The following is a 17270-nucleotide window of genomic DNA, read 5'->3' on the forward strand; positions in this document are numbered from 1 at the left end:
ATGTAAAGATGCTCAATGTCCTGACAGTTGTTAGTATTTAGCTTATGGACATAGTGTGTGTGGCTGCAAGCTACAAGAAATTCATTTGCCTTCCTAAACTATCAAACTATCAGTTATACTGGTGTTTAGAAATTTTTTAACCCAACATTTCTCAAGATGTTTTCCCCCCATTTTCTAGTTCCTCCCTTTGTCTTTCAAGTGATGTCTAATATTTATGCCTCTTTCCTAAAAAAAACCAAACATTTGAATGTAACACTACTAAGTTGGTGATGGTAATTAAAGTTAGCTTAACTACTGCCCTTCCCTTTGCACATCCTGTGCATTTTCTCCTTTCTTTTTTCCTTGCAAAATAAGCCAGAGAGCAGTCTGTAGGCAGAGTCTTCAATGGTAGCCTATTCCTAAAAAAAAAAAAAAAAATAAGTTAAATAAAATTAAAAGGGAATAAAAAAACCCAAACACTTTTGAGGGAGCTGTCCAACTGTGGAAAAAAAACACTGGTATATAATTTATTTCAGTTGGTGGACATCTTATTATTGAATCAAAAGAAATGCATATGATACATTTGTTAAGTTACATTAGTTGCGTTGCTGTCAGTATGGGCTTTGTTCTTAGTCATGTAAATGTTTGATTGTTTTTAGTTTATATAGTAACCTATATATAAATTACACTTAAATCTAAGCTTACTAATATAAATAAAAATTAATGAGCAACTTCTGGTAAATTCTTATACAAAGTTTGGCTTCAAACTCTTCTTACCTGTTTCAGTTCACATCCTGCTATTGGATAGATTGTAATGTCATGGTTGTTTGCATAAAATAGATACTTTTCGTGATTCTTTCATGGCTCTCATAATGCTGAATTATGTATCCTGTTTTCAGAAGAATATGAAGAACAACCTTCAGCATTAGTACCAGATTCTGCTCCTCTCCTACCTGAAGGACCAACAGAAGCAGAGGAAGGTTCTCCAACACTACATAAGGTAATAATTTGAGAAGGATGGATTCTGTAAGTAGTGGTGGAGTATGTCTTTTGTATGTCGGATGAACTGCATCAATTTTTGATACCTTTTGGAATAACTTCTTATGTGTAGACCTCATTCCAGGCAAGCAGGTGGATTTTCAGCAGATGTCTAACGTTTGTCTCATGTGAAACCAGCTGTTCCATCATGTGACAATTAAATATTCTGCCTACTTTAGCACCATTGTAATGAGCGGCAAATCTCCAATTGACTCTAAGGTTTACAGAAGAATCTCTCACAGCTACCTGGTGTAAATAATGGTTGAAGAAACAACATGGGTTTGTCAAAACCTGATATGCTTTTGGGCACTTGACTGTCATTCTTGGAATATGCACTGCCCACAGATTCTTCAGATTTTCTGCCCTGAAGTTTTCTTATCTACCAGGTTACTTAGGAAAAAGTTGTGATGTTTTACTCTTGAGAGTTTTTCTGTCCATGTAATAATATCCTAATTAAAGATATACGAAGTGATCATAAAGCCTTATTACCAGACTAGGAGACATGCTGCATCTAAACATGCTTACTTGTCAGTGGGTGTTTCTGTTTAAACATGTGAATGACTGCACTCATCCTGTAGGTTGTTCAGGAGGGTGGACTATAGAGACTTCATAGTTTGGAGAAGGAAAGGAAAGAAACGCTCTCGTCTTGACTATATCTAATACCTCTCCAGTCCCACCATATGCTTATATTGGATTGCAGTTGTATATGGCAATATGTTGTTGTTTACATATCACATGCTATATTGTACGCAGAAGCATTCCTGTTTCTGTGATTTTAGTTAGCAGTCAGAATACAGTGTGTACAGAACAACAAAGAAACAGCAGCCAGTTTTTAGTCAAGGTAAAAATGGGGGGGTTGATTTTTATTTTAATTTTTTCAGGTCTTTAGAGATACTGCTGTGTGCAAAGCAGGCCAAATGACTCTCACTTCTCCAGACAAACAGAGATTAGAAACTTTGCACAGCTTATGTTCCCCTTCTGTGAAGTAAGACTGATAATTGATTTAAAACATGGGATGCTTTGTAAGCAACAAAAAGTAATAGAAATTATTTGATAACTCTTAGAATTTAAGAATTTTTTTATTCCAAAATGTTTGTGTCCTCCTTAAGTGTGCTTTCCACAGCTATTCATGTAGTCAAATGGTACTAACAGAACTACTTTAAAAGTGACTTTTGTTCAGATTTCTTTCAAATGACCTGACTTTTCCAGGTATGCTTCTAAAATTGAATCTAATACTTTGCATGTGATTTGCAAGACTTAAAACGTATGCTGTGTTGCTAAGTTACAATTTTTTCTTCTTTCAGATGATTTATCTAATCTTTGCTGCATAATATGTGTTGCAATGTTCAAGGTTAACACGCTCAAAGCTACTTTTATTAACCTTTTTTTTGTAGCTTTTTTAATAGGTGAGTAGAGAGAGGTAGCATTTAATAAATTATTGAGTAGAGATTACTCACTTGGCAGTGTTGTTGAAGCTGGCTGTCTTCTTGAAGCCAAGTGCTATAAATCGAATTACTAAGTGTTTTGTTTCTAACTATACTTGAAAAACAGAATTAATCACTACACCGAGTAGTAATAATTAATCTGAAGTATCTCTTTACCTCTTTGTAGCTGAGAAACTCATAGCCAAGGCATTGTCCAAGAAAGACAAGGGTGCATTACTTTCAGATACTCCTGTAAAGGCGGACTGGAACCAAATATAGGAAAACTTACAATGTTACTGGAAAGCAGGAAGATTTCTTTCACCTGTTGTCTACGTTGCTGAAGGCAAGGAAGGTATCCCAGAGGGAATATGTTACTGTACTCAACCAGTTTCACTTGTACACAGATTAGAAAAGGAAGAAGTGCTCAGACACTTATTGTCATTAAAGACTCGATGATTTTAATCCACGTCGTCTTTTCTGTTTTACTCTAGTAGGAATCCAGTTGATTTACTGGATCAAAATATTTACATGCACTAAGTAATATGACTAACATTTACAACCAGTATTTATTATTGAGCTTTGTGAGAAGTAATGATTAGTTTTTATCACTTATATTTTCTCAAATATCTGTGGTTGACATGTTTTTCTAGCAACAGCTTTTATATTACTAGTGGCACCTTTTTAGTAACACTCTAATATTTCATCAAAATATTCTTTACTTTGATTCTGGCACTTTGAATTAAATTGACTGCGTATTTAATAATTATTTGGAATTTTGTAGCAGTCTATATAGTACATACAGATATTCAAAAGACATCATGAATAAAGTGTACGGTAACAGTCCAAAACCAAGCAAATATGTTATTTTTTTATCTTGCGCAGCATTCAAGGGCACTGCAAAATCATAAAGAGTCCAGAGAAAAGTAATGGAACATTTACAAGTCCTGGAAAACATGGTATAAGAGGATATACTTGCAAGATTAAACTATCAAAGAATGAGCAGTGAGGAGTGTATAAAATAGTACATGATGTAGAGAGGTGAATTGGATGCACTCTTTTTCTTTGCTTTTTTTTTCTTCTTTTCCCTTCTGCTGTTAAACAAGATCAGGGAACATTAAGCTGAAATGGAACGCATCTAATATTGGTAGAAAGGCATTTTGTTTATACCATGCTTAGTTAACCTGGTGAACCTAGCTACTACAAGACACTATTAAACTTAGGCGCTCAGGGATCAATTTTTTTAATAACACATTTTAGGGTGAAGTAGTGGCAGAGATTCCAAAAGCATCTAAATGACTGAGAAAGACAAATCTGGGTGACTTTTTTTTTTATTTCATGCTACGTAAGCACAGTATAAATCACCAAGAAGATAGTGAGTTGAATCAAATGATGAATCAAATCTCTGTGCAAGACTTGCGATGCCTTGAAATGCAATGGTTTTACAAAAGCTGCAGAGTGCTATGTAGAAGAAACAAATTGTCATTCAGCTGTTTGTCATAATGAAGGAAAGTTCTACAGCACTTTGGCTTTAGGCAATACCAGATACTTCTGAGACAAAACTGCTAAGACGACCACTGAGGGGGCTGATCGGTTATGGCAGTTCCTGTGTTGCAGCAGTGACACAGCAACTTTTCTTCCTATTCCTTTCATTTTTTTTCAGTATTAGACATGATGAAAGTAAATGCCAATTTCTTTTACATGGGAAGTATGAAAAAACATTATTTTTTAATATCCTATGATTATTTTTTTTGCTTTGACAGAAAATTAGGTGTTTTTTTAAAATCCAAAAATATTTATCAAATAATTAAGTTTTTACCACAAACAGCAAAATATAGCTGAACTTTTGGGTTGTGTTTGGGTTTTGGCCACTAGCGTGTTTTTACCAAATACTTAGTTATGCCCCGGTCTGCTATATCTGTTGTTCGTTTGGGGTTTTTTTGAGGAATACTTAAATATTTTAGCTTTGTTAAGACTGCAAAAACACAGTTACTGTGAAAATCATCATAGCAGTTACTCATGAGATTTTGCTACCCTGTGAGACTAAATAGGGCACTTAAAATGTAGAAGAATACTATGGTTTTAATTACCAGGAATACCAATCTAATTAAGAATAGTTTTCCAACTGCAGATATTATAAATGCATATCTAGCTAATCTACAGAATGTTATGATGACTGAATAAAATGGAATCAACATTAAAAGAGGGTGTAATACTCAAGATCCAATATTAATCTTTGCAAATAATAAAAAAAGTTGTAGTTCAAAGAACCTGCTTTCAAAATGCTTTCTACCATCAGCTTTGCATTCATAACATAATAATTTTATGCAAACATTGTTTTCCTGCCTTATGAGTTACTTAATTCCTGAGCCACAAAATTAGGTCATAATCATCTTTAATTACAACATACATCTAAACTGCCAATAGAAATTTCATGGAGTGAAGTTCTCAGTGCACTGATGAAGAATCCCAAGAAATAGAGATAAACTTGTCATCTGGCTGCTCCAGGAAACGTGCTGTTTTCAGGTTCCTTAAGCTGACGGCAGAAAAGACAGGAATTCAGATGGAGTTGTATTAGAAACCAAAATTTGGGGTTTGCAAAACTTTGGCAAATCAGAGACATTTCAAAGTCAATAGAGTCTTTTTTTTTTTTTTTTTTTTTTTTTTGCCAGGAATGTTTTGCTGTCTGTAAGATCTTGTGAACATGTTTTATAATTTAAGATGGCCTACCACTCACTATATAAAATGTATCTAATTGGATTATGAATGTTAAGTACTCAATGCTACATTATGTGAGAATAGTGGGAAGTAGTAATAGAAAAAAACAAAACAGTAATTTAAAATGTCCATTATAAGAAAATATTCTTTCTAGTATCTTTATCTTTGAAAAATGATGGTAAGGTTTAAAATAATGATCGTAAGCATGAAAAGAAAAGGGTCACCTTCAAGAACAACATTATTATTTCGCAATTTGGAGAATCTACCCAGAGATCATCAAAACTTGATTGCATGTATATTTAAACAAAGTTTATTATCGCTGTTCACATAAATAATTCATGTTCTCACTCTTCTTCCCCTAGAGTAGTTTGTTGTCAGACTTTCTAACTACTTAGCCTAACATGTGTGAAACAAACCTGCCAAGCAATTGATGCTATTCCCCTGGGCTGGAGCTCTTTCAATGTGGATGTTTTTGTGGGCTCAAAATTTATTTATTAGATCTAAAAATTTAAAAAGGATAGAAAACTTGCTCAAAAATATTTCCAAAAAATACTAGCTAGAAATTTTTCTATTAGTTTCAACAAAAACTTTCATTTCATAGTTTGTGCTGTTTCTATTTTCTCCTTTAATGGTGCCTTTCTTAGGTTACTGGGGAGCACTTCAGTGACTGCTTGTCTTTTTAGGAAGAGGAGGGACTAGGAAGATGTGGTCATGTTAATGAGAGAAACATTAAAGAATTAACACAGTGGAACTTTTGCAGTGAATAGAGCTGGAGACTTTCAACGCTTCATGAAGTATGTTCATTTTCAAGGTTCAGAGAGGTTGCAGACCCACAAAAATGTTCAAATTGAATTACTCTCCTTTAAGCGTGTGTGGTGCTACTTTATTTGTAAGCTGGTAGCTCTTTCATTTCCAACTTCAAAACCACCTCTGTGGTTCCTAATGTCTTCTGTTTCAAAAAATGTTTGTGCCTGTGTCCGTAGTATTATTTGAGTCACTGAAAGAAAAGGTATCTGGTTCATAAGGAAATTAATATCTAATATTAATTCCCCCAAAAAAGGAAAGATGAAGTGACATTCATGGTCATTTGCTGTAAGTGACTGGTCTGTTTAAAGATAGGAAGAATCCAACTGAAGTGGTCAAGCAGAACCAAAAATACTATTGAGGGATATTTATATTATTAAGATAGCACTCAGAAGCAAACTAACTTCTCATTGTTTTCTCCTTGGGTCCTCATAGCCTCTTTCTGAACAGGATTAAACTATTTTTATGCAAATTTTAATGCAAAGCTGTAACCACGGATAAATTCCCAGAGGCCAAGACTTCAAGACTGAAAACAGCTGTTCTAAACCATAGTGCTTCAGTCCCAAGTATCTTGTCTCCACTCTTCCTCCTCTTTCTTTTACTGTCCCTCAAATAGTCATCTAGTTGATTTGATTTCTGAGATGCAGTATTTGTCAGTGTTGAGCCATGACTACAGTTTTCACTCACCAGATTTCCTATTGATCCCTCCTAGGCCTGAATGGGCCCAGGATTTTGCAGTTTCAAGGACTAGACAAGGCAAAGTCCTCTCTGCCTGTGGCTCTAGCATTCATGAATGGAGAAGTTAGTGACTATTGCCTTAGTCCTAAACACTACAGTGCTTTAGCTCTCTTTTATAGGAAAGAGAGAAATTCATGCCAAATTCTCTGTTGTATACAAAGCCATGGTTCTGCTAGGTACTCACAGCTAAGTTAATACTGTTAGACGTAAGGGTTACAATATAGTGACTCTGATTTAGATAGTCTTGTTCTTCAAAAACACTAGAGAGGGGAAAACAGGCAATTGTAAGTTAATTGCATTTTGACTAGGAAGGTCACATCAAAAGAAATACGTGTAATTCCACTAGCAAAACTCCCTGCCAGTTGCTCATTCAATGGGGAAATGTGTGGAGGGGTACAGAATAGCAGGAAAAAAAATGTGTTGTGGTTTTACAGCATTTCTTCCAAACTTGACTAATTAGAACAGTTTTGACTGGAGTCATCAGCATGGTTCTGGGGAGTTAAGTACATTGCTATAAATCTTTTATCCATGGACTGTGTAATAGAAAACAAAATACAATCTCAATACTGAGCTTAACATCCTAAGGGCTAGTCTGAAAAGACAGACAGACATGTTCATTCTTGCCATCTGTGATCCAACGAATCTTTAATTAGATCAAGTTCTGTAGGAACAGCTTCTATGGGAGAGTTCTGTGCAGAGTAGGCTATAGAGCAAGCGCATTTACCTTCAAGGCTTGAAACACCTGAATAGATTGCCTGCACCACTCCAGTCTGTCCATCTGCCTCTTAGTCTATCAGAGTACCTCTCCAGACCATCAGCCTTAGAAGCAACTCTGCACAGCCTAGAGGAAAGCACTACCAAAGACGTAGACTTGGGATGATACTTTGTCCCCGATATTTCCTTCAGATGCCCTCTGCTTCAGGTTTTGCTATGAAGTGCATTCTGTTACATATGGTTGTTTCCACAAGTTTCACAGGGATGGTTTAGTGCGTGACTTACTGCTGTGGATTCTACAGCGCAGGGATCAGGAACTGAAATGCTTTTGTGTGTTTAGCCTTCAGTTGTTTGGCCTTGGTTGCTTCTTATTGGCAACACTGACACAATATTAAGTATCAAAAAATCTGAGGCCAAATGAGCTGTAAAGCAAGCAACTCCTCTAGAAAAGTATATTTATTACAATTTTTATGATTGTGAACAATCTAAGCTTCTACAGTTGACATGAACTGATGTTCTCCTCTCCTTCTGGTGGGCTATATCTTTCAAAGGGTGGAGAATTAGAATATGGCAACAAAACTGAACACTATTAGTGTCACTAAGGAGCTCGTATTTTGCACTGTGTTCAGTATTTGTTCTTGTGAACAGAAAAGTTCGAGATGTTCATAATAATTATCTGACACATTAAATTTTTTCTTTAAAGCAGACAAAGCCCTAATAATTCTGTATTAATATTTAAGCTCTGCATTCTCAATGAATTTAATAGCTACCACTGTATCTGTTACAATACTAGGTTTGCTGAATCAGTACAGACGCAGTGACAGTAGTGCGGAGCTGCCTCTTCAGCCCCTCCATACTCTAGAATTCTGTGGCTTGCACCTTCATTAGCATATCCTTGATGTTCTCAAGTGTCTAAGTGTTACCACTGCCTCCTTAGCTGCATTCCTCTTGCCTGTTTTCCCAGTCTCCACTCACTTACTCACTGTGCTTCTCCTGCTGCTTCATCCCCTTGTTGCACTAGCTCCTGCACTGCCTTCTTGCATCTGCCGCTGACCCCACTTGTTCCTTCAGTACTGCTACTGCTTACTCACATCGCTGGGATGGGAAAAGTAGTTTACAGAGTGGGCTGAGGGACACGGAGGTATGTGGGATAGGGAAGAGAAGGTAGTGGCAGTGAGATCTGCTTCAAAAAGATGTAGTATCTAGTTCCTGCCTTATTACATACTTGAAAATTTGTAGGTAAGAAAGGTATCATACTTGAACTCTGGAGAATCGTGAGTCTGTCCCTACAGACCCTAGGAATTCTCATTAGTAGTCATGTTAGGTGAACACAGCTGTTCGAAGACAATCTCTAATTGTGTGCTTTTCTTTCCTTGGTACCCATACTGAAATGCTGTGTTTGAATATATGAAAGCCAACGTGATGAGTAGTTTTTTAACACAGATCATAAGATTCTTCAGTTAGGCAGATTAATGTAGTGGATACTTTAACCTTCTAACTGGGAAACAAGGATAATTTTCTGTGGTTTGGTATTTGTAAGTATTAAAAAACTTAGTCTATTTTTTTATAAGACAAATCAGTCTTCTGTAGTGGCAGTTAAAGGAATTCCACCAAACTGTGCTCTCAGAAGGTCCATATTTGATTATAGTATTAGTACAATGTCAAGATTCTGTTATATTTACTCAAAAAGGAGGGTAAAAAAAAGAGTTCAACATAATTCACATAGGATTTTCAGAAAAAGATTTTGTTTTAACTGCAAATGAAGTGAGTTCATTACTGTATGGCAAGGAACCTCAAGGTTATAAATGCTGAAGGAAGTGTTACTTCCTTAGAGTCATTCCCTTTACAGCACTCCCTTGTATTTTCATATCAGTGGCATTATATTTCCTTCTTTTGTGTTTACTTTTACCATTGACTTAGTCTCAAGTTTGTTACTGTATTAACAACGATTTTTTTGGGTGAAGTAGATTTTTCTTCCTAGCCCCGCCAATGCTACATTATTATATTCTAATAGGCTGACTTTTGTCTAAACTAATCCAGCAATCTGTGTTATTTCAGCAGACTAATTCTAATGACTAATGTTTAAACATGGTTGTTGTGGGCAGTGTGCTTATATTAATTCAATAGGCCAATGGGAGCTTGATCCTGTTTCTCTTAAGTCAGCAGAAAAATAATATTAAACTAATAAAATAATATTAGGGAGCAGGACCAAGACAAAAAAAGTTCAAATTTCATTCAACTACTAACATGGACTAGAAGTTTTTTAATTAATTCCATTTAGAGTTTAAGAAAGTAATTAAACTGTTTAAGGCCTAAAACTGAGGTTTGGGACATATCGGTTCTGGTTCCAATATGGTCTTTATTTGTGTGTGCCAAGACAATTTTCATCTGTGCCTCGCTTTACCCCAAATTAAAATTGGACAATAGTACTTGACAGGGGAATGTTAAGTTTTACCCATTAGGGCTTTGAAATCTGTGATGGATACGTTTTGTGTCTGAAAACAAAGTATTTTTGTTTAATTTTAAAATACTGAAACTAATGCTTAAGTGATAAAAAGAACAGCTGTGAAGCAACCCTCTGTTTTCTCTCTGCTTAAGTTAAATATGGAGGAGCCATGGTAAACCTTGCCTGTGAGGTTACAGAAAATGAAATGAACAATTGGCAGACTTAGAGGGTCAAGAACTGTAATTTTTTTCTTCTCTGTTGCTTCCAGAAAGCTCTTGTTGACTTTGTGGCTATTTTTTTAGATGCTGTGTTGTTGTTAGGCTCTCCAGAGCTGCTCAATGATATTCTCTTCCTAATACTGCTCATTTTTAACTGGGCTTTTAGAGACAGTAATGTCAGTAACCGGCTTTTTCCTGGAGCAATTCAGGCTGTAGTAGAACATTAAACATCTTATTTACAAGCAGATGAGTACCTCTGTGCTTGGCAGAACTGGATGGACTGATTTTTTTAATAGTAAGGATATTTGAGAAATTCAGAAACAATGTAGTAGGTTTTGCTTTAGGCTGGCTATGAATCTGAAATACAGCTAACAGTCAAAAGATCATAAATGTGGTCCAAGTTTTGATGGCTGAGTTAGTTTCAAGCCCATTCTTCTCCTTTACTCCCTGGGAAAAAAAAAAAATTATTTTTCGGAAAGCACCAGATCTAATTTCTCCCTCCCTTCTCTGGCCTAGGGCTCCAGTATCCTGAAAGAAACTTTCTCCAGCTTTCCAAAGTCTTCATAGGAACCGGTCACCACTCTTACGGTGTACCTGCATATAAATTCTGTTTTTCTTTCATGCATGCCACACCAAATGGACGCTTACAGAACATAGCTGTCCTGTCGACCTGAACTAGAGATCCACAACAGTTTTTTACTGCCAGCGTTGTGATCCTAGGTCTGAACCTACAGTGTGCTGCACTGCTTTCCACAGCTTTTCTCCTTGGTTGTGGTGCTCTGGAGGACTGAAGTTCCTGGCTGGATGTGTAGTGTATGGCTGGTTCCAGAAAAGCAAATTTTGATTAAGACATAAGGCCTATCAATTGTGTTGGCTTCTGCCCTCTGTGAAAATGAAACTACAAGGGTGGTTACCAGATACCTGTGAACATCCTGGAAGAAAGGCGAGAAAATAATCTGTCCCTGAAGACAGTAAACTCAGGAAGGGCACTTGCATTTCCTTATGGGAATTCTTGCAGTAAGTATGAGACTTGTTAGAATTAGAAGAGACCCACTAATTATGTTGGAAATTAGAGAATTTACTTAAGCTCTTCCAGGTTGGTTTGGTTGGTTGCTTTTAGCCCTGAATTATAAAGTGACCTGGAGTAATTTGAACTACTTTTGATTGAAACTTGCAGGGTTAAAAAATAGACAGGTTTCTCTTGTTCAAACTATGCAATAAGATGGCTTTTTAGCATTCTCTCTTTACTCATGCAGTAGCAGAAATAACATAATTCTTCACAGACCGTGTGTATTTTAAGCTTACTTCAAGTAGATTCATAACTTTTTGTTTCTACACATACCTGACAACTGTCTTCTATTTGCTAACAGTTTGTTTTGTGGTTTGTTTTTTTTTTTTTTTTGGATTTTTGGATTTTTTTTTTTAAAGCACGGTACTGTTTTCTTGCTTGTAACCACATAGGAGTTGACATTTTATGGCTGATAGACATTCTCTTTCAAAAGAGGTATATTCTCTCCTTATTCAGGAAGCTGGTGGGTTTTCTACGTACATGTGTTGGCCCCATTGTCTGTCTTCTTTTTACCTTCCTGCTTTTTCTTTTTCTTTTTTTTTTTTCATCTTTTACAGATGTCACCAGTCATCAGTAAGTCAAGGGACCTAAAATGTAGCTCGGAGCGTGGCACAGATAGAGACTCTCCTACAACACAGTAAGCAATAAATACTTAAAACAATTTGCAGTGTTAGCTCTACAACTGCTGTTAGAAAACTGTGAGCAGCGTTGGAAGGGTTATTTTGTTTTAGCAAGCAAAACAGGAAGTTAGCTTTAGGATAATCGTTCAAAAAGTGCTTCAGACCTGAAATATGAAGGAAATAACAGTTTGTATATACGTGCACACACACATATGCATGCACACATTCTCTCCCCTGAAAAGAGCAAGGACTATAATGTACATGAGAATCAAAACTCAAGGATATGGGATTTCCCTGTGGCACCCCTTAGGTATGTATTAGGTTTTATTGCTACAAACTCCAAACTATTTTTCCACCTTCTAAAAACTAATTAATATAAATTGCAAAAGGAATTTGCAAGAAGGTACAAGCTAGAAGATGCAAGCTAGCATCTACGATTGTGACACTAGCATTTTTTAAAAATGCTATCTATTTGTTGTTTGAAAGCTGTAAGCAGATAAGATCTCAGCATTTTGAACAAGAGCTTCCACAATGTCTTTAGCTTAGCTATTGCAACCATTTATACTGAAAAAAATACATCTGAAAATACTTCCTGTGATTGTTTTCCAAACTGGTCCCCTGCCCATATAAATAATCTGTGCATGTACAGTGTAGATGCAAATACGTATCTAATTTTAACTTCTCTTTAAATCTTAATTTTTTGTCTCTAGCTGTATCTAGATTTGAAAATAAATTGTGAGTAGAAAGTTTAACCCTCATGGATGATGAGGAATGGGCTGTATAACTACACACTGACAGAATTCAGTGTTGAATTTTGGGCATAGCTATTCTGATAGGATGTACATTAAGGAAGGAAATGCTTTAAAAGCACAGTTAGTGTGACGGTTGATACAGTCTGTTAGAAGCCAGTATCAAAAATTTGGTATGACTCAACTCCATTAGAGAACTGCAGGAAACAATTATTTTGAGTGACCTTTCCAGGGCATCCACTGAAGAATGTGGGACCACAGATTTAAAATGTGGAATCACATATGGTTTAATCAAATTCAGGAATTTCGAGTCATATTAAATGTCAAATATTCATTTTAATGGAAACTAAGGCTGTCCTGAGAAGAGGTCACACAGAAGTGTCTTATTGAAGCAACAGCGCCCCAAAACCGCTTCAGTTACTTTTCAAAAAGGTAAGAGAAGAAACCTACATGCTTGAGTCGCTGGAACGTGCCTCCCTCCTCCAGAACTATAGGGAGCAGGAGCATTGTGGAGATGCCAGTCTGAAGTCATGCTTCATGTCATTGCTGTCTCATCTGGGTGAAGAGCAGTGTCGCAGAGCCACATTCACAAGCTTTCAGGGTACTGTGCCATTTACACCTGATCATTAGTGAAAGATGCCATAAGGGAGCATTTGATGTTACACCTTGTCAGGGGAGAACTAATTTGGAAGGGAGGGAGATAGACATGTCAGTACTACACAGTGCTGTGTTTTCCTTACATGTACGGGTCATTCTAGGCTTTATTATGTTTTTGCTGCATTTGTCCCCAGTGTTCGCGTTTTGTCTGACATGGAGAGGGCAGTTTTCACTGCATGTTTTAAGATCAGAATGCAAATCTGCATAATATCCATTCCTAATGTAAAGCTTGACTCTGAAATGATGTATTTTGCAAGCTCTTCTATGAACTAGAACATAATGAAATGTGATTCACTTGCCTTTCTAATTATAGTAGTGACTGCACATAACAAATTTTTTTTCAGAAGAGACTACAAGGTTTTGCCTTATTTTGAGAGCTAGAAGAGAGAAGGATCTTCTGGCATTTCTGATGCCAGTAGTTTGAAACACTGTTCCCTGTTTCTGTTTATAGGCTATCTATGTAGTACAAATTAGATAATAAACCATCTCAGAAGCATGGCTGCATATTTTTCATGAAAACTCTGACGCCTTTGTACCTGAAGCCATGACCAGCAGCATCTGTGACAGAACTGTAGTTTTCTTGTTCACTGTAGTTGATGTGTCTTGAAATAACCTTAAAACATTACACGCATGTAAGTGTTGCAGTCTTAACTGGAAAAGTTTTCTACTTTAGCGTCTAAAAGCTGTATCAACGTGACTTGAGGACCAGTCCAATCTGTACTTAAATAGTTGCTCCACCTAAAACATTCTATTATCTTCCTGTTTTCTGTGAAAATACACTGAATATCCATGTCACGTGCTAGTATGTAATAGGAATTATGCAGTAAATAAACTTCGTCAGAATCAAGTGAGATGTGATTGCCAAGTACGCACTTTCACTATGGAGCAGTGAAACTGCTAGCACCTGCACAACTCACTATACCTTTATTTGAGCCTCCAAATGGATGTTTGCTCTTGTGCCTATATAGAACAGTATTCAGTACGGCCACAATACCTGCTGTAAATGAAAGTGAATGGCAAGCCCTTATGACATGTCTATCTTTCAGAATTTCTGGATGGAAAATATGGGTTTGCAATAGGAAAACAAACCTTATGCAAGATGGTAGTAGATTTTTATCTTAGCCGAGCAGTTAACCTGTCTTCTGCAGACTCTAGAAGAAACAGCGGTCTCCACATAATAGATGCTAAGTGAACTAAAGTTTTTATCTAAGTATCTCAAAGCTTCGATACATCATCACAACTGATGTTCAAATAATAAAAAGATAAAAACTAGTTCTCAAAGTTTGAGTAGCTTTATGCTGAAAAACTGCATAGTAGCCTCACCCTATGAATATTAATGGTTACATACGATCTGTCAGTACAGTCGTTATCTCCTTAGATATATTCCCATTGTACAGTTTTGTTGAGGTACACTAGGTAGTGCTCTTTGCATAAATTTACAAGTGATTACACATCAGACCCAGCTGAACACTCTGGTAGGTTGATACTTATATTACTGATTAATTATGATTTTGTACCCTGCTTTCCTCATGCAGCAGTACTTCTCAAAGTGTTCCAGGAATCCTAACACAGAGGGTCTTAAACTCCAGAACCTTTTACTTCAGGATGTTCTAGTGTTAGAGCTGCAGTAATTAATGTATTCATGAATACACAATTTAGCTTTAAAAAAAATTCAAACTATAGGCAGATCGTCATCAGTCCATTAGCAAGGATGATGTGTAAAAAATTTTCTTCTATAAAACATGATTACATTAGGACAGTATCACCAACAGTAATGCTCTTGCAGCACCCTTTCTGGGGAAACTGCACACGTCTCATTACACTCTTTAGTCTGGATTCATCCACTCACTTATGTGTTTCTGCAGCTTTCAACGTAAGAGCTCTGATCACAAACCAAGACCTCTTTGTGCTAGGCACAATACAAATTTTGAACAAAGACAGTACCTGCCCTTGAAGGGTTACAGTCAAAGTATTATTACATATTTATAGTTAAGTAAAGTTAAAACTTCTGCCAATAGTGGAAATTCGTGGTAGAAGTGGTATAACATCATCTGTAAGACCAGTCTAATTCCCTTGTTAAAGGCACTAACTAGAAAAGATACAGAAGCTTGACTGATGCTTTTGGCATTGTATGAAGTCTGATAAGCATGAATAGACATTAAAGTGATTTCTGATTTTACAAATCTGTCATAGTTCAGGTAAATTAAAATGGAAAACTAATCTTATGCACCTTGCCTGCCTGTCTTATCTTGTTGAATAAATAAACCAGAAATCTCTCTTTAATTGCAAGTATTTTGGTGTTTGAGCTTAGGAAAGAAAAAAAAAAAAAGTGCAATGGCTTTTATGAGAGGAGGAGACTGGTAATTTGTATTTTCTAATTACATCTGTTGACTATTGATCAAAACTAGCTGATTTTTAAGATCATGAGCAGTTCTTCTCAAAGCAATGCTGTGATATGTTGAAAAGTAGACTAGTGGAGTGGTCTCATCTTGTCTTCATGTTTTTTCTCTTTGTTCTGCTGTGGAATGGTATTTTTTTGTAGCTGTTTCAGCATTGTACTCAAGGGAGACAGGCAGACAATTGCTCTAACACATCAGCTGTGCATGGAAAAAAGCTCTGAATTTGGGCTAACTTTGTGTTTCTTTTACTCTTTTTATATCCACCTTCCTCTAGAGGTGCAAAGAAAAAGAAGAAAAGGGTACAGAAGAACGAGTTAGAAAATCAGCACAACTTGATGGGTCTCAATACTCCTGTATCGTCAGTTACAGCTAATGGTGTTGAAAATGAACCTACAGCCCATGAAGTGGAATTGAAGAAGAAGAAAAAGGCAGTGAGAGGCTCAAACTTAAGGGCAAATGGAAAGACAAATATTGCCTTTGAGCCTGAATGCTATGACGTATAATCATAATTTAATTCTAAATACTGGTGTGATATTTGGTATACACATTGAAGGCAGTAACTACGATCTCACTTCTAGGATGAACAAGAAACAAAGAATAGTTAAAATACTCAAATACGCAAAATGGCACCAGTTGTGACTTACCAATGGACTTACCAACCTTTTTTTGGAAGACTTTTGCCCTGGGTTCCATGAAATCAACAGAACTTGAATGTTCAGCTCCTCACTGGACTGGTAAAATCTGAAAACGACTTTCATATTTCATGAGAACCCCACTGACAAATACAATGTTAACGAATTTAATATCTGATGACACCTTAACTTAGGCTAAGCAGGCATTTCTGTAGACTGTAGAGCAGAGAATCAAGTGAAAAAGTGTGATGTAGAGCAAAATAAGCCCATCCACAGCATAAGTTATTAAATTAGCATTTTAAAATGTGTTGTAAGTAAGAGAAGAGCGTACAGAATGGTAAAATTCCAAAGGAGCGCTGACATTGCAGTGTACCTGAAAACAGAAGTTTATTTTTAAAAATACTTTCCTGACACCAGATATTCACTTGGACTGCATTTTACAGCTCTGCAGCAAATTGTTGAGTAACTACCTATGCAGCTACACTGTCGTCAGTGGGACTACTCACGCTTCCTAATGTAAATAAGTGTTACAAATTCCAGGCAGTTCTGTTTTTCAAATGAGGTTTTCTGCACATAATAAAGGTGCATTGCAGCTTTGTCAGAGTTCCTGCCTGCTTTGGCAGCAGTCTTGCCAAATGTACTTTCTTTTGTCTGAATGAAATATTTCATATCCAGCTGTGCTGTTTGTTTTACTTGTAGTTCTTATTCACTTTTAAGTGTCATTAATCTATTTTTTTACTTGAGTATTATGTTGTGAACTTTTACTAATGACTTCACTAATTATCTACAGTGCTAAATAATTTATGGTTTGTATTAAAGGAAGCACTTTCTATCAGTTAGTGTTGGCATTTTTTCTGGCTGATGATGTCCAGTTTATTTTTACTCTACTAGGAAATTCTTCCTCCTCCCTCTCTGAAGCAATAAATAACATAAAATTAGAAAGCCCTTATTTAGTAGACAGGGCACTTGATTCCATTAAAAAAAGAAGTGAGAATAACAATGTTGGGCACTGATGTGTGAAATGCACCCAGATGCAGAGGACTAGTTGCTATATATTGTAATATCTTC

At 36.3% G+C, this 17270-nt stretch overlaps 1 protein-coding gene across 10 annotated transcripts in view; it reads left to right on the top strand.

Annotated features, from left to right (window-relative positions):
* Nucleotides 1-17037, top strand: part of AHI1 (Abelson helper integration site 1) — a 94227-nt gene extending 77190 nt beyond the window's left edge. For 6 of the 10 annotated variants that reach the window (XM_074580656.1, XM_074580661.1, XM_074580657.1 and 3 more), the window contains 3 exons: nt 879-979; nt 11703-11782; nt 15845-17037. In XM_074580656.1, the coding sequence (XP_074436757.1) occupies nt 879-979; nt 11703-11782; nt 15845-16073 (410 nt within the window). In that variant the 3' untranslated portion in view covers nt 16074-17037. Of the gene's footprint in view, nt 1-878; nt 980-1898; nt 2003-2628; nt 2794-11702; nt 11783-15844 lie in introns of those variants that run through there. The other 4 variants (XR_012586220.1, XM_074580662.1, XM_074580663.1 and 1 more) reach the window with 4 other exon arrangements.
* The last annotated feature ends 233 nt before the right edge of the window (nt 17038-17270 follow it).

This window comes from Larus michahellis, chromosome 3, assembly GCF_964199755.1.
Source record: "Larus michahellis chromosome 3, bLarMic1.1, whole genome shotgun sequence".
NCBI classification, from domain to species: domain Eukaryota; kingdom Metazoa; phylum Chordata; class Aves; order Charadriiformes; family Laridae; genus Larus; species Larus michahellis.